Consider the following 18,177-nt stretch of genomic DNA (forward strand, 5'->3'; position numbering starts at 1 on the left):
TTCTCTTATCACATCATGTTCCAGGGGAACACAATTCTGTCAGACGTGCTAAGCAGAAGCGTAGAACTACCATCAGAACACGAGTGGCAATTGCATGCAGACGTCCTACACAGCGTCTTCACAAACTGGGGTTTTCCAGACGTAGATCTCTTTGCAACCAAAGAAAACCGGCAATGCCAAGACTACGCATCCAGATATCCCCAGAAAGAATCCGAAGGGATTGCACTGTTAATGAACTGGTCAGGGAAATTTGCATCCGCCCCCCCACCCCCTTCCAACTACTTTTCTTAACAGAATAGTCCACAAACTGCACCAGGAACAAGTCAACAAGATCCTGATAGCTGCTATGTGGGCACGTCAAACATGTTTTTCACATCTGTTGAAAATATCTCTGTCCGCCGATCAAACTACCATGCCCTTTTAACATGTCACAGAATTGGGGGACAACCCTCCATCCACGCCCTCAAACCATGAACTTGGCAGCCTGTCTCCTGAATCATAGAATTTGGTCACTTAAATCTAGACCAGAATTGTACCCACCTCTTTAGGAAGCACGCAGACCTAACAGAAGGCACTGCTATTTCAACAAATGCAAACACTTTGTCTTGTGATGCAAAAACCTGTGGTTAACGCTTTCATGGAATAGGTCAAAAGAGGATGCCCACCAATTTCAATTCCAACTCCTGGATGGGACTTGATTGTTGTTCTTGCAAAGCTCATGCGTGCCCCCTTCGAACCAATGCACAAAGCCAGTTTTAAACATCTCACTTATAAGACTTTTTTCTGGTCGCCATTACATCTATAAGGATGGTGAGTGAACTACAAGCTCTCCCAGTTCAAGATCCTTTTGCAATAGTTTGCAAGAACAAGGTAGTATTATGTACACATCCACGTTTTTCTCCTAAATGTATTTCTAAGTCCCATGTTAACCAGTTCATAGAACTTCCTGCTTTCTTTCAAAACCCTAGGATTTCAGTAGAGAAAAGCCTCCATACACAGGATGTCGGAAGGGCTGTCATGTATTACATACAGAAAACAATGTCATTAAGAAAAACTGAGTTTCTTTGTGTCTGTAGCCGCAGGAAGCGAAGGGGACCCTGTCTCTAAGTCAGCTATCTCAAAATAGATTGTCAGATGCATCCAATTGTGATATTCACTAGCCAAGAAAGCCTTACCTTTTCGCGCCCAGAGCTAACTCCACTCTGGGCACCGGGATACTCTAGCTTTTATTGTAAATGTACCTTTAGATGCCATTTGTAAAGCTGCTATTTGGAGTTCACTTTACCCCTTCACACAGCACTACTGCTTATATACACAGTCACAAGGTGACACACCGGTGGGTCAGGTGGAGTTAAAATATGTTTTTGCAGCTGAACCTTCTAACAACTCACCACCTTCTCCACGTACCGCTTGCCAGTCGATGCAAAGCATGTGATTCTAAGAAGATCCACAAGCCTCAGAAGGCATACATTACTTAAAGTAATCATATTTCTGATGCTTGTATCCATCTGCTTATATTCACCTACACCCACCCTCTCTTGGTGTTGAAGGTACAGAAACAAAACATAAACATCTTACTTCCCTCTGTACTTTCCTTACTTATGAACACACTTCATGCTCGCTCATGTCGGAAACAAAACAATCTGATGGACCTCAACGCGTGTAAGATCATGGGTACAATACACGTCTCACTATGGATAGTATTACAAACACGCCCAGTGAACATCCTTTTTCGATCTTCAAAAGCAAGCTATGCAATGCCCCGCACCTACCACTAGATGTTGGCCTATGTATATGTGAATCTAAGCAGATACAAGCATCAGAAATATGATTACTGTAAGTAATGTATCGTATATATATTTTGAATGGTTTGTGTCCTCCAACGTATGTAATGGGCAGCTTCGGCTGCTTCGGAATTTTTTTCGGTAGAGAGCGTCCTTGCGTTGATGGCGTTGAGTCGATGTCCCTCGAAGGCCTCCGTCGAGGGTGACGTCATAAGTAGCACGCATGGCGCCCGTTGGCCTCATTTACGTTTTTCCGCAAATGGGTTTGCTTCGTGAAACTCAGCGCGCCTCGTACTGCTGTTACCTCTAGTTACGACGATGTCTTCGTCTTATACCCCGATGACTCCTCGTTCCGGGTTTAAGAAATGTAAGGAGCGTGGCTCCAAGATGTCAATTACGGATCTGCATCGGGTATGTCTGTGGTACCTGGGCGAGGGGCACGAGACTGATACCTGCTCGAAGTGTTAGTCCAAGACGGTGAAGGCCTTGCGAGACTGACGGGAAGTTGAAGGTAGGCAAGGTATCCAAACCCCAAAAATCCCGACCGGCTTGGCTTTCGACGACTCGAGGGGAGACTCTCCTAATCAGAAGAAAGCCAAGCAATCACAGCCCTGTAGTGGTTCCTGCCACTCTTCCTCCTCGTCGAAGCGTTCAAAATGAAAGGCACCTCAAGTCGCCTTCCTTGTGTCTTCGTCGACAAGTACCCCCAAGAGGGTGACATACCCAACCAAAATGTCAACACCGGCAGAGTGGGAAGCTTTCCGGTTTGGAGATGCTTATGTTTTTTGACAAGCAGGGCAGGGCTCTGTCCGCGCCTCCTGAGGAAGCTGTCAAGGAACGGTCTCGACCTGACAATCGTGTGCCCTCGAACCCGGGTTCACGGCGTGATCCACATCGAGAGCCCTTGAGGCCTCGTGAGAAAGTGTCGAAGGATCACTCGAGAGAGAGGTCACGATCTCTGACGTCATCGTGGTCCACAAAGCCCTCGATTTCGTCAAAGCCATCACTGTTGTTGGTGCCCATTGGTTCTTCGATGCCATTCAAGCCTTCAGCGCCGTTGTTGTTAATGCAGAAGCCATCGGTGCCGCTGGAGCCTAGTTTACCGGCTTTGCCTTCAGGTGCAGTGGACCCGCCAAGGAAGGCTCTGACTAAGTCTGCATCTTCAACGCCTCCTAAGCTTCTGGACTCTGTGCCAGAAAAGTCTTTTGTCCCGCTTCCTAAAAAGGATTGCTTTACGAACCTCACTTCAATTTTTGAGGAAGAGCAACTTTTGGAGGGGGAGGACGCCCCCTTTGGGCTCCAGTGTGGGACTCCAAATGTACCGGACTGCCTTATTTCAGTGGTGAGCAGGCTGCAGGACCTGTGTGACACTTTACATAATGCAAGTGGTATTGATACCTCTCTGGAGTTGGAGTTCGGCAAGCTGAACCTAGCAAGCATGCCGACTCTTCATATAGGTACCTTATGTCTAAGGTGGTGGAGTACTTTGGCTGTTCCAGGCCTCCAACGCATTATGATCAAATTCTGGACAAGGGTCCGCCTACGGATCCTGTATTACCCCTCCATGTGGCTTTTAAAAAGAGGGTGGCCAAGAATTGGGAGACCCCGGAGACCAATCCGGCGGTGAACAGGTCCCTTAAATGAAAATACCACCCCTCCAGTAGCGACCCCGACTATCTGTCACAACACCCCACTCCCGAGAGTCTGGTGGTCCAGGCAGCTACGGCTACTTTCGAAGCAGGCAGCTTACCCTACCATCCCTCCTGATAGAGACGATAAGCGCATAGATGGATGGGCGGAGAAGGTATTTTCGGCAGGGGGTATGGTGTTGAAATCCGCCAACTCCACCTGTGCGCTTGCAACATTTTCGTACACTCTGTGGGAGTGCATCGTCATGGCGGCGAAGCATATTCCAGAAGGGGATGAGAGATGCAGCTTTCTTGCTATTGTTAAGGACGGCAAGGAAGCCATGTTTGAGTCCCTCCAGTCTGGATTGGATTCTGCAGATGGTATCAGCAGATCCATGACTACGAACACCGTGATACGCAGGTTTGCGTGGTTGCGGAAGTCGGGTTTTGCTCCTGAATTGCAGGCTCGTCTTCTCAACATGCCTTTTGACGGGTCTCATCTTTTTGGCAGCAAGGGTGACGAGAGCCTTGAGAAGTTGCAGACCTCCAAGGTGGCTGCCAAATCTTTAGGCGCCGCTGTTGGGCAACCTCAGCCTTTTCATTCCAGCGGACATCCGTGGAGGGGTAGATCTTTTCTCCACTACTCCTCATTTGGAAGGGCAAGAGGAATGGCCAGTCAAAGAGGCCAGTGAAAAGTTCCCTCGTGGTGGACGAGGTAGAGGTGCAAAGTCGCTCCAGCAGCAGCCTGTTTGCCATCGGCTGCAGCAGCCGCTTCAAAACCGCTCTTAAGGCTTCAGTCACAGTTCTTCATTGGGGGGCAGATTGTCTCAGCATCTCGCAGAATGGGGAGCCATTACTTCAGATGAGTGGGCTCTGGAAGCAATAGCCCACGGCTACTGCCTTCCCTTTATAAAGAATCCTCAGACCAATCCACCGGGGAAACACTCTTTGAGGATTCTGGATCCGCTCCTTGTGCAGGACATTTTAACCCTGCTAGAGAAAGGGGCTATAGAACCAGTGCCTGTGGCGGAGAGGAACAAGGGTTGGTATTCCCCATATTTTTTGATTCCCAAAAAAGACTGGGGACTGAGACCCATCTTGGACTTGAGATACTTGAACAAGTTCCTCAGGAAAGACCAATTCAAGATGGTCACTCTTTCTCAGATCCTTCAGGCCCTCCAACTTCAGGATTGTTTGGTATCATTGGACCTTCAGGGTGCTTATTTTCATGTGCCGATCCATCTCAAGCACAGGAAATGCCTGAGGTTCGCTGTTGGCGGCTCGCACTATCAGTTTCAAGTTCTGCCATTCGGGTTGACCTCAGCCCCAAGGGTATTCACCAAACTGATGGTGGTGGTGGCAGCGCTTCTCAGGAGAGGGGGGATTCACGTCTAACCCTACCTGGACAATTGGCTGATCAGGACGTGTTCTCCCGAACAAGCCTTGGATCATCTCAACATTACCTGCCACTCCCTTCACAGATTGGGCTTCCCCCTCAATTTCAAGAAGTCCCATATTACACCTTCCCAACAGCTCGACTACATCGCGGCTGATTTGGACACTTCCTTGGGAAAGTACTCGCCATGCAAGATGAGGGCTCAAGACATTTTCGAGATGGTAACAAAATTCCAGACTGCCCAGAATCTCCTGGCCTTCGAGTTCTTGAGGTTGCTCGGCCTCATGGCATTCTGCATTTTTCTGGTGCCGGAGGCCTGCTTGCGCATGAGATCCCTTCAATAGAGACTCCACTTGCAATGGTCCGAGTTCACGGGATGGATGTCGGGCCGCATTCACATTCCGCCCAGAGTCTCACAGGATCTTCTGTGGTGGGCCTACGAGAAGAATGTTCTGAAAGGTGAACACTTTTGGCAACCACGGCCGAAGATCACTGTAGTAACGGATGCCTCACTCATAGGGTGGGGAGCTCACGCCAACGATTTGACTGTCAGCGGTCGTTGGTCTCCGTCGGAGTCCAAGCTACACATAAACCTTTTGGAGCTGTGAGCGATCAGACTAGCGCTGAAGGCTTTTCTGCTGTCTATACGGGGAAAGAACATCCTCATAATGACAGACAACATGGTGGCCATGCACTTCCTCAACAAGAGGGGAGGTGTAGGGTCACTACCACTGTGCAGAGAGGCATTGCAGCTCTGGTAATGGGCAATTCAAGAAGGAATCTCCTTGTCAGCCGTTCACCTAGCCGGAGAGGAGAACATGGCAGTGGACGCACTGAGCAGGCAGAGCACAGTCTCCCACGAGTGGGAACTAGCTCAGGAAGTCCTTCAGCAGATCTTCACCCTTTGGAGAACCACTCAAGTGAACCTGTTCGTGACCATTGTCAACAAAGTGCAAACTGTACTGCTCCGGGGAATTTCCCACAAGCGGAGCTCTAGGAGAGTTGCGAAAAGTGTTTGCCTTTCAGAACATTCTTCTCGCAGGCCCACCACAGAAGATCCTGTGAGACTATGGGCGGAATGTGAAGGCGGCCCGACATCCGTCCCGTGAACTCGGACCATTGCGAGTGGAGAGTCTATTGAAGGGATCTCATGTGCAAGCCGGCCTCCGGCACTAGAAAAATGCAGGATGCCATGAGGCCGAGCAACCTCAAGAACTCGAAGGCCAGGAGATTCTGGGCAGCCTGGAATTTTGTTACCATCTGGAAAATGTCTTGAGCCCTCACCTTGCATGGAGTGTACTTTCCCAAGGAAGTGTCCAAATCAGCCGCGATGTACTGCAGCTGTTGGGAAGGTGTAATATGGGACGTCTTGAAATTGAGGGAGAAGCCCAATCTGTGAAGGGAGTGGCAGGTAATGTTGCGGCCATCCAAGGCTTTTTCAGGAGAACGCACCCTGATCAGCCAATTGTCTAGGTAGGGGTAGACGTGAATCCCCCCTTTCTCCTGAGATGCGCTGCCACCACCACCATCAGTTTGGTGAATACCCTCGGGCAGAGGTCAACCCGAATGGCAGGACTTGAAACTGATAGTGCGAGCCGCCAACGGCGACGCGTTCGTTGTGGGCTGGGAGTTTCCACTCCTGTACGCGTTTCCTCCTGTCCCCGTCATTCCTCACGTGATCAGGAGGTTGAGAAAGTTTGTGAAACACATGATCCTAATTGCCCCGGATTGGGCCAGGAGGACTTGGTACTCGGACCTTCTGGACATGTCCATATGCCCTCCAATACCTCTTGCACAAAGAGAGGACCGTCTCTCGCAAGAGGAGGGTCGGGTTCTCCATCCAGAGGTCAAGACTCTCAGCCTTCACGCATGGTTTCTGAGAGGCTGAGGTAGAAGATTGAGACCAGCCGGATGATGTAATGGAGATTTTGCTTTAGGCCAGAAGGCCAGCAACAAAGTCTTTGTACCGCTGCCGTTGGAACAAATTCTGCAGCTGGTGCAGGGTGAAGAATGTAGACCCATTACTATGCAAAACACCAGAGGTGTTATTCTTTCTATTGTACCTAGCCAATCTGGGGCTCTAGGTTTGAACAATTAAAGGCTAATTGGCGGCGATGTCCATCTTTAAGCGCTCGTCTGAAGAAACTTCATATTTTAAGATGCCACTGTTGATAACATTTCTGAAGGGACTCACCAATGTGTTCCCTCCATCTCCTTTTCAGGTTCCAGTTTAGGACCTTAATCTGGTGTTAAATTTCTTGTGCACCATTTGAACCACTATATTCATGTCCATTAAGGTTATTAACGTTTAATACCATTGAGTTGCAGGGGATGCATACTAATTGACCTTTTCACAATTGACCTCAGGAGAATAGACCTTGGGAGAATTGACCTAATTCAAAAGGTCAATTAGGACATATATGCGGGGGAAACCCCCCTGCAACCTCCCACCCAATCCCCTTATATTATTTATAATCCAAAACCAACCCAATACATATATAAAATAACTAAAATAGTATAAAGGTCAATTGTGCAGAAGGTCAATTGGGCCAAAAGGTCAATTGTAAAAGGTCAATTTGGGTAATACCAGTTGCAGGCACTATCCTCTAAACCAACCTTTACAGTATTCCACAAGGACAAGGTCGTCCTGAGCGTTAAACCTTCATCTTTGCCTAAAATCATTTCAGATTTTCATGTAGGACAACAGATTGTTTTACCCTCTTTCTATCCTCCACCTCACCCTGGCAAGGAGGAAGAGAGGTTGCACAGATTAGATCCACGTAGAGCTCTAAGCTTCTACTTTTCTAGATTGTCCGAACTTCGTCTCGTCTGAATGATCAACCTTTTATAGTTTATACAGGTCACAAACTGGATCAGGCTGTAACAACGCAGACCTTATCAAGATGGATTATTGTCACAATTTCAGAATGCTACAGGCCGGCGGGCAAAGATCCTCCAGAAGGCTTGAGGGCCCATTCCACCAGGGGCATGGCTACCTCTTCGGCTTTGCAAAGTGGTGGTCTACAATACACACTTTCACAAAGCATTACTGCCTTGATTCTTCCCTGACTCAGGATGGAAGTTTAGGAAAAGCTGTCCTCCATTCTGTTCTTGGAAACCATTGATAAATTCTTACTCCATCTACCAAAACAAACACTGCTTTGGGAGTCTATCAAAGATGAGGAATACGTGGGAGGACACAATCCATTGGAAAAACAACTTAATTACCCCTGGTAACGTTCTTTCGACTGGATGTTCCTCCCACGTATTCCTCATTGCCTTCCCAGCCTACCCCTCAGTGGAATTTCTCATGATATTACAGCTTTCGCTCCTTCAGAGTCTAGTACGGTCAAACCTGCATTGATGCGGGTAGTTCTACTGGAGGAAAAAACAGAACTGAAGCCAACGGGCGCTGCGCATGCTATATATGCCTTAGATGACGACATCCTTGAGATGGAGGCTCTCGAGGGACATCAAGTCGACTGCATCGACGCACAGCGCCTACTGCCAATTTTCTTTTCCCGAAGCAGCTGAAGCTGGATATTGAATATCAAAGATGAGGAATATGTGGGTGGAACATCCAGTCAAAAGAACGTTACCAGGGGTAAGTAACTCTAAAACGTGTGCACATTTCTCCTCCCACCTGAAACACCTGCCTAGAGCCAACCAGACCCACGTAGCCTTTCTGGTCTATCTCTTGGGATTCTCTGTTCCACGCCATCTGAATATCCTTCATCCTCCTTACGGTTCATCTCGACTATTGGCCGATATTCTCTATTTGCCTCCTTACTCCTCCAGCCCACGTCTACCTCCTTATCTTCTCCGAACACGTAAGTCTCTCTCTTGTGTCCATCTTCTTCTCCAAACTCTTAGCCAACTTCTGGAAGTATTTTCAATTCTTAGCCAAAGTCTCCTGACAATCTGTTTACTCCTCTTGGTTATGTCCCACCATCTCCTTTAGATTTTCTCTTGCACCCTCCTGATTTTCTTTCCAACTTCTCTCAGATATTCGTTACAAACCTCCTACTGTTTCCCATTCCCATCCTCCTCCTCACCATCACCAACTTCCTACTGATTATCTTGGCCCACCTCCTCTTAGCTAATACCTACCTGCTCCTCCCATCCTTACTGTGGTCTCTCATCTCATAGTCTACTCCAGTCTCCTTTCTCCCTCTAACCTTCTGGGTACTCTCTCCCTAATCTGCTCCAAACTCCTCTCTCTGGCTCCATTTCCAATCTCCCACCGTGCCAGACAGAGGCTGTGTGTTTATATAGCCCTCTGCTCCCTCCCCAGTGCTGGGCTTTCTGCGGGGGCTGAGATGAGGTGCTCTGATTGGCTACTGATTCTGCAGTGCTCCTGTTTTAGGGGCAAAGGGCACACTATGCTCCAGGATTGCGGCCTTGGAGAGGGTATATGGTGGCTCCCCTCAGCCTATGCACTGCAGCCTGTTAGCTTAGCAGGCGACAGTCGCAGTCAAACTTCTAGCTCCATAATACCCAGGTCTTCTAACCAGATCGTTAAAGAACAGATTACTTTTTTAGGACTCAAACCCCTTAGGGGAGAAAAAGTTCAATTACCCTCCAGGAATTTGCCCAGGATGTTTAAATTGAAAGGACATGCCTGCAGAGAAACACTCCATGGAAGTTGCCCCGATGTCTCCTTCAGATTTGTCTTTGCCACACGGGCCTACTGCTGCAGCAATACAAACGAGGAGATTCGGGGTCTGCAAACCCAACACCAGATCCACCGACCTTGGAAAGCCTGAAATGCTATTCCATAAACCTGACGAGGTCAGTCCTGACCTCACAATACAATCGGGATAACTACCGAACACCCTTGAGAAATGTACTCAGCACTCATCGATTCCATTTGGCGCTAGTGACTCCAGAGTTCAGGCATACAAGGGAGATCAAATGGCCACGCCCTTCACTTGCAGCCTCTACCGCAATAGGCAGGAACCAGGGAGATGGATCCAGGAAATAACAGTTCACACTGTGTCTTCCTCCCTAAACTCTGCTGTACTTGCCAATAGTCGGAGAGTCAACCCAGGGAAGGGGCCTAGGCCATACAAAAGGCCAATACTCCCAGCACAGGATGTGGGTTGTTGGAGGAAGGGAAATACTGCATTTTCTGAGAGTTGGCAAGCAAACGGAGGAAGAGAGAGACTGGAGTAGACTGGTGGAGGAGGAAGAGTGAAGAGCTAGAGGGGGAGGAGGAAGGAGGTTGTCAAATATCAGGAGGAGGGAGTAGAAGTTGTTTAGGAGAATGAAGGAGTGTTGGAAGATGAGGAGAATATAGAGTTGGTGGAAGAGAATAAAGGTCTGTTGGAGGAGTTTGGGAGATATCAGGAAGAGGAATCTAGAGAACTGTTGGAGGGAGGTTGAAAGCTGTTGGAGGTGATGGGAAGACACCCAGTGGAGAAGATTAGGTCAGTGTTGGAAGGAGGTGAGGGAAGATCAACAGGAAGGCATGAACATTGGAGGAGAAGCACCAAGAAGTAGGAGACCACTAAAGTGAGCCAAGCCACATAGAGAACTGAAAACTGGAATCCACCCCCTCTTTACTGTACCTGCCTTGGAAGGACACAGCTCCCCTACTTCGTGTGAAGCCGCTGTTGGTGAACCGTTTACATCTCTTGAATCCTTGTGTATGTGAAAACAATGTTAATCTGAGTTGAAACTGCTATTTTGTTCCACTTACGAGTGGAAATGCTGCTGTTACAATATTGACGGCATTGTTTATCTCTCGCAAGAATGCAAGTCTGGGGGGAAACTATTCTGGGCCATTAACAACAGTATGGGGGTTTAAAACCATCTAGTTTACAAAACTGAATGTCGGCGAGTTTTTTTTCTCTGGGGTTTTTGGTCAGACCAGTGGCAGTTAAAGGCTCTTTAGCCAGGGGAATCTGTAGAGATGTTCTGGGTCACCCACCCCCACCCCTGCCCAGAGAAGTCCATATGGTCAGTCTTGCTACTTTGTCAAATGTTCAATTCCATTTCTTGTTATTGCCATTTTTTTTTTACAGCAAACTTAATACATGTGGTCCAGATGATTATGTATAGACAACTTTCTGCAGTAATTTGTTTTGCCCTTCATGTCCAGCTACTGTTTGTGTGGCACTCGGTTCTTTCTGCTTTAGATACACTGATGTTATGTTTATCTGACATGCTAGTAATGCATTTTGTTGACTTATTTTGCAGTATTTAAGGTCAACCCACAGGATGCGTCTTTATTGCTTAATCGACTGCAGCCTGCATCATCCCACACTGTAGAAGAAGGTGTTGTACGTCTTCGCGGCCTCCCATATAGCTGCACTGAGGAGGATATTGCACAATTCTTCACAGGTGTGTTTTGTGCTCATGTACAGAATATTTTGGTCTGATATTGATGGTAGGAATCCTTTGCAAGTGAGCGATTCAGACGATTAAGAAACTGTTAAGGCGTGTACCTTTTTTTTCATGCTGTAATACAACATTATCACTGTTAACACAAATTACCCACACTCCCTCCTCAAGCAACCATCTACTAGGGAAACTTCATGGTCATCCAGGCCTCTAACAATGGGTAACATAGACAGCAGACTGTGCTGTCCTACCCAATTCGAGATTGAAATGCTAGTACGCATTTTAACATTATGCAATCTCCTGGTTTCTATGCGAGCAATTTGCCACAGACATGTGTGCACTTGACATTGTTATTCTGTTGTTTCCTCACCAACCACCTTCTTGATCACTGTTTACTGTAATTGCATTTGATGGTTTCTTTTTTTATTTATGGGTATTTATAATGCGCCTATACACAATGTGTTTCAAGGCGCAAGTGGGTGTACATGCAGCTGCCACTTGCTGTTTCGTGCTCACACTTTTTCTGACTGCCTCTTAGATTCTCTTGCTCTCATTCTCCCTCCTTTTCTCCAACCTGTATAGCAACCCCTTTGCTACCAAGGAGTCCTGGGCTAGCAGGTAGACTTCTTCAGAGCCCAATCATTAGTTAAAGAACTGCACCTTTGTGTGCTTTATAAGCCAGGGCTTCTCAAAAGGACAAGTGTCCTTCCTCACCATTAGTCCTGGACCAACGTGTTGTGGAAGTTTCTGTTCCTCCCTGTAAGGATCATATCGCTGAGTAGGCATGTTTTCTTCTTGGCCGACTTGTCTATTCAGGAATTCCAAATTAGTAATGTTCTCGTGTAGATTATAGTGTGCCATTTCTAAACGTTTCGGGGAGACCCTTATGTCAAAGTTGCATGATTGTTTTGTCTAGTCTGGGTTGCCTTGTGCAGTGGTTTGTGATATGTCTTCTTTCTCTGAGCCGGTCTAGTTCGGTGCACCTGATCCTGGAGGCCAACGGCGACCCCATTATTCATGGTGTATCTGTTTTGTTATGTTGATTTATACTGTGCACCGCTACCATTTGCATGGTATCCAGGCGCTCACGTGGCTCTGTAAGAAAGTGGGTGGGGTGGGGTAGGGTAGTGAGGGAAGAGGGATAGGATAGAGATTGTGCTCTTCTGTTGATGCTTGCATAACCAGGAGAAACTGGCGTCTGTGCTTGTTGGCTTTCTGAGTGTGCTTTGATTATGTGCACTGGGCTTTTTGTGTCTAGAGGGGTAAGGTCCAGTGTCTGGGTTGTTTGTTGTCTGCCATTTGTTCTTGTGGTGGATGTGCGGTTTGTGTGTTTTTGTGTGTAGTGTGGCTGGCCCTTTTGGGCATTCGGTATTTGGAGGTATGCGGCAGAGGACCAAGGAGCACGGGTTGTTAGTACAGTTGCAAATTCAGAGCGTAGCTACCTTTCAACACAGTTGCAAAATTCAAAGGGCAGCAGTGCTATATTCTTCCTATTGGCTATACTCATAAAAAAAGCCACTGAGTGTAAACATGGTGACTACACTCAAAGAGCACCTAAATTCAGTATAATGGCTATACTCAAAATCCACCTAAATACAATCAGTGGTTATAATCCACGTGCACCTAAATTCAATACAATACCCCTATGCAGTTCGGTTCAATACAATGGCAAACCTCAGAGCACAGCAACATTTTAATCAATGGAAATGTTCCCATGCAACAGGGTTCAACACAATGGCAAATATCAAATGGTAGTAATAAGATCGTGGCAGGATTTTCCAGAGCAAAGTGGTGGCTGTGTTCACAATTCTTTTCACCATACCTGATTAATGCAGTAGACCGCTTTGTTGGGCACCCACGGCAAACAGGTGGTGGAGGTTCCTTTTGCTGTGGACTGTAGCCGGCTGTCCAGGCAAGGCTGCCCTGGGGCTCTGGGTGAAGAGGGCTTCCTTAACCAAATACAGAGGGGTGCGAGGGTCGGGAGCAGGTGGCGGGATGAAAGGTGAACGAGAAATAACACGAGGATGCAGGGGGCTATTGTGAGGCAGAGACCGATGGGGAGTGTGGCCTCAGATGGGATCCTAGTGGGATGGGCATGCCCCGACGTGGGTCCTGGGCTGCTGGGCCCAGAGACCCAAGCTACTCCTCACTGATGAGGCTCAATAAGGCTGAAAAATGCTTGTGGACTCCTGCAGAAGGCATGTGACCAAGCAGTTTGGGGTAGGACCAAGCCTAATTTGCATATGGTCTTGGGCAGGCAAAGAACAATGGTATGGAGGGTTGGCCAGAGCAATGCCAGAGGTTAAGATTAATTTAAAACCCAGCAATCACATCTTTTTTGTTTTGCTTTGTCCTACTCCTTCCGCCACAGCTGTAGGGTGCTGTTTCCTTCCACAAGGGCTCCTCTGCAATAGGAGCTTGCTGTGCACACCATGCAGTGTGAATGGGCTTCCTGGAAGGCCTCAACCAATTGCAGGGGTGGGCAGGAGAGGGGAAAGGCAAACTGGGAACAGGGAGGATGCTGGGGCCTACTGGTGAGGCTAAGTGGGAGTGTGGCCTGAGATGGGGTTCTACCCTTACCGGCACAGCTGGAGGGTGCTGCTTCCTTCCACGGGTGTCTCTGCTGCAATTTGTATTGAGGTTGCATGTTTCTCTTAGGGCGTGTTTTGGCTTTTAGTTTGGCAAATTAGAGCCATGTTTTTAATTTCCTGAATCTCAAATTTTCTTATGTTGTCCATATAGCTGGAAAGGATCTGTCAGCCCGTGCTGAAGAGGCTTGACCGTGTGCTGTGCTCCAAAGTCCCACCTTGTCCCGTGATAAAACCATGGGGAAGGGAGACCTCAAGGCAATCACATCCCAACTTATTATTTGAACACTGTTTCCTTTACTTTGATACCCTATCCAACACTATTTGTGTAATTAGTTGTAAGGAATTGGCAAGAAGTTTTTCTTAGCATAGGCCTTTTTCTTTTGACACAACGCCACTAGGACTGCCTTATTTTTCATTTGATGGTCGAGGCTTGCTCCCACCTTAGATTTAGGTTTAGAGTTTTTCCACCCTGCATTTATAGATCAATAAACACCCTTGAACTGTGATCACTTGTCTCTCTTTACTGTTGGCACCATGAGTTCCTTACATCATGTAGATGATTTGCGCGTCATCTGCATAGTTGTAGCAAGTGAATCCATGTCTTTTGATGGGTTTCATGAGTGTAGGGTAAGGAAGGCATGGTATCAAACGGACAAAAGAGACCACAGTTCAAGGGTGTTTATTGAACTTAAATTGGGTTTGAAAAATGCCTCTAATTCTAAATCTAAAGATTGGAGCAAGCTACGACCATCAAATAATAACACAGTCCTAGTGGTGTCTTGACCAAATAAAATGTCTTATACTAATAAACCTATTGCCAATCCTTACTTCTAAATACAAATAGTGTGGGAAACAGTTATGCAAATGTGTTCAAGGAAAGATACGTCAGGATATTCAAGCCATTGGCTTCCCTTCCCTACATTTTCTGCATGGGACAAGGCGGCACACTCGAGCTTAGCACAGTCGCTAACTTCTCTAGTACGAGAATGCAGTTCAAATCTCAGTATCGGGGCCTTCCGTGCCAAAGTCTCTTTGCTATTCAAGGTCTCTTACTTCACAGGGCCTGATCCGACAAACATTCAAAAGTTTCTTTCTCCACAGGATACTGTGAGAAACCTTAGGGTGTTCTCCCACCAAGACCTTGAGAATCCCTTATTTAGGTGCCGGGACACGCCCATTGCTTTTGGATCCAGTTCCTGAGGTGGACCAGTAGGGTAGGGTCACCTGGGTAGGGGAATCCGGGTTATGCTCGAGGGGGACTACTCCAGGTGAGACGCGGTATTGTGCCAGAGAAGGAGAGCAGGGCGAGATATCAGAGGCTTTCATGGGCTGTATTGCATCTGCCTCCCTTCCTTCTGTTAGATCTCTTTGGCCCAGATCCAACAACCCCTACGTACGTAATCCATCCTCTAAGGTCCCAAACCCGGTTACACCCAAAAAGCAAAACTCCCAGAATCCTTGTTTCACTGGTCTCCATTCGAATACTCCCTATCCTTCTTTCCTCTGATTATCATTTTCTGCATTCCCAACCTGATCAAACAACACTACGATTCCCACAATCCCCTTTGTTCCCGTCACAACCCCAGCTATTCCCGCTTATCCTGCAAACCCTACCAATCCTGTCCCTCTGATTGTCATATTCCAAAATCCCAACCTACTGTGACGGAACACTACTGTTCCCACCATCCCCTATGTTTTGTTATTCATCCCGGCCATTCTTAGCCATTACACAAACCTTTCTTATCCCATCCCTAAGGATACTCTGACACTCCAACACCCCCCTTTTCCGACATCAATACTTTTTCACACCCAAGACAATGGACTGATTGTAAAACCTGTTTACCTTACCTGTCCCGACACAAGGCTCAGGCACAGTCAGGCAATTGACTTAAATCACACACACCTAATGGCCCTTCCTTTTCCCCACAGCGATAGAAGGTGGAGCCAGAGAGTATAGGAAGGGCGAGGCGAGCACGGCAGAAAGCACAACGGCACAGCTACGCAGGCACGGCAGTTCAAGCAAAGGAGAATGGCGTCGGGAATCGAGTAGGTGGCGAGGAGAAAAGTGAACTTGCCCTTTTTGTCCCAGACCCGCTGAACCTTCTTGGAAAAGAGCCTAAAACAGCGAACACTAGTAGAAGTGTCTTGCAGAAGATGTCAACGGTACACGGGGCAAGCTTATGCCGATAATCGGGAGCGAGGGAAGCTCAGGCACCCGTGGTACCGGCATTGACCTCAGAAAGCCCCAGCCCAAGCGGTTCATCACAGCTGGCGAGTCCAGGGGAGAATCAATAAGAACCGTGCTGTTTTGAGTGAGAGAATCGCAGGGTGGCAAAGTTGAACCAAGTGAACTGTAAATAGACTGTGAAAGTGTGACGGGGAGACTAACTGCAGAGGAAAACCGGCACCATGTGGGTGCTAGCGCAGGAGACTCTGGTCGGTCTCCATCTGAGTGAAACTACAGTTACCAGAAGGCCGTAGAAGGGCCAGCGAAATAGGTCAAAGTGGTCATACAGAGGGTCGTGGAAAATCCCTGTACAATCGAAAGACTGATCTACAAGCACTGTGAAAGAAAGGGAAGTGAATCTTGAAAACCTTGAACTGTGTAAAAGAGAACATTGAAAGTAAAGAAGGGTCAGCGCCCAGAAGAGAGGGACCCATGGGTGAGCCACTATCACCCTGATTGAAATCCCCAGTGAAGGGAGGCTAAGAATAGAGAGGGGCGGAGCCCAGCAGAGGGGATCCAAGGGTGAAAAGTTGTCACCCCAAGATTGAGAAAAGTGAAAGCAAAAATAAGAGACGGCAAGAGTGAACCTGAAGGAAGGATGCCAGATAAGAGGGGTCCGAGCCTGGCAGAGGGAGATCCAGGGGTGGTGCCATCACCAGAGTACCACCAGTCAAGAGGGGTCCCAGCCCGATGGAGGGAGTTCCGGGGGGTGAAGCTATCATCCAAATTGCAAGTGAGAAAATAATTGACATATTCAATACATAAAAGGGTCAGCACCTAGAAGAGGGGGACTCAGGGATGAACCTATCACCCAGCGAACATTGGAAACAAACTTTCATTTGTTAAAGAATCTTTTGTTTTTGTTAGCTGAACACACCAGGCCCTCAAAGGCAAGAGACTGTCAAGTGAGACGAGACTTGGCTATCAATGGTCCTACAAGCCGCCATTGGAACTGTCTCATGCTGGAGAGGCCAGAGACTGGTACTGTGCTTTGACACAGTTACCCTGTCAAAGCTACCGCATCCTGACATAATTTGAGAACACTTCTTCCTTTTCCTGAAACTATCCTACACCTTTTTTGTATTAGTTGTAAGGTTTGGCAATAGGTTTCTTGGTATAGACCCTTTTTTTTGACACAACGCTACTAGGACTGCCTTATTTTTCATTTGATGATCGACGCTTGCTCCCATCTTAGATATAGGTTTAGATTAGGCGTTTTTTCCAACCTGCATACAGCATTCATTGTTCAATAAACACCCTTGAACAGTGATCACTTGTGTCTGTCTTACTTGTTGTCACCATGAGTTTTTCCACAATACTCATGTACACCTTCTTGGGTGATTTTCGATTCACCCCAGGTCCCCCTCTGCCGGGCTCAGACCAAATGAAGTGCTTTTCTATTTTATCAAGAACGACTTTCGACTTTGCGCAGGATTTTTCTTGACCCGTCGCAGGACCACTTCGATTCTCATTTATTCGTTCTTTCAATTGGTTTCCCTCCCCCGGGCTCAGACCAAATCTATCTACTGTTATTACTTCTCAGCTGGATACCTTACACAGTCCTTCGATTGAGCACCCACGTGGTACCGGACCACTCCGTCAAAGGTATTGTAGCTTGCTTTAAAGTTCAATCACTCATCAACAGTTTAACTTCACTCGTATCTCTTATCACATGCGTTTTAACAATGTTCGTTCCAGCGCTCTCCATACAATGTTGTTGCTTGCAACCTTGGCTTCAACACAGACTAATCCTGTATCAGTCTCCCCAACTCACTAGCTGTGTTGACTTTCCTGATGCTGCTTTGTTCTTGCAGCCAAGAACGCTCCCACGATGGCTGGTGATTCTCCCCGTCTTGATTATTGACGCGTGAGGGCAGCGGGTATCTCCAACACACAATGCAGGATTCTTCAGCCTGGTTTCCTGGTTTTACGCTTTCTATTCTCGAGGTCTCTGGAAAGTAATGGTTTCTTGTTGAAACGGTCATGGGAATTTCCCTCCTTGTTCTCCCTTTCGGTTTGTCCGTTTTTCCCATCTTGCTCAGCTGCCGTCTCGAAACTCATGTTTCCTCGTGTGCCTTGCCTCGCTCGGAGTGTGCTCTCGTGCTCCATCTTTTATCTGTGTGGGGAAGTGTAATGGAAGTAAGGTGTGAGTGATTGTCGATACTGCGTCTCACCTTCTGGTGTCCCACTCCCTGAAGACTACTCA

The 18,177-nt window shown here is 47.5% G+C and overlaps 1 protein-coding gene across 2 annotated transcripts in view; it reads left to right on the plus strand.

Annotated features, from left to right (window-relative positions):
- The window catches only part of GRSF1 (G-rich RNA sequence binding factor 1), a 415,554-nt gene that overhangs the window by 111,671 nt on the left and 285,706 nt on the right, over positions 1-18,177 (plus strand). For both annotated transcript variants that reach the window (XM_069626280.1, XM_069626281.1), the window contains one exon: positions 11,010-11,153. In XM_069626280.1, coding sequence (XP_069482381.1) covers positions 11,010-11,153 — 144 coding nt within the window. The remainder of the gene's footprint in view (positions 1-11,009; positions 11,154-18,177) is intronic.

The sequence above is a fragment of the Ambystoma mexicanum genome, chromosome 6p, assembly GCF_040938575.1.
Source record: "Ambystoma mexicanum isolate Mex_15411 chromosome 6p, UKY_AmexF1_1, whole genome shotgun sequence".
Taxonomy (NCBI): Eukaryota; Metazoa; Chordata; class Amphibia; order Caudata; family Ambystomatidae; genus Ambystoma; species Ambystoma mexicanum.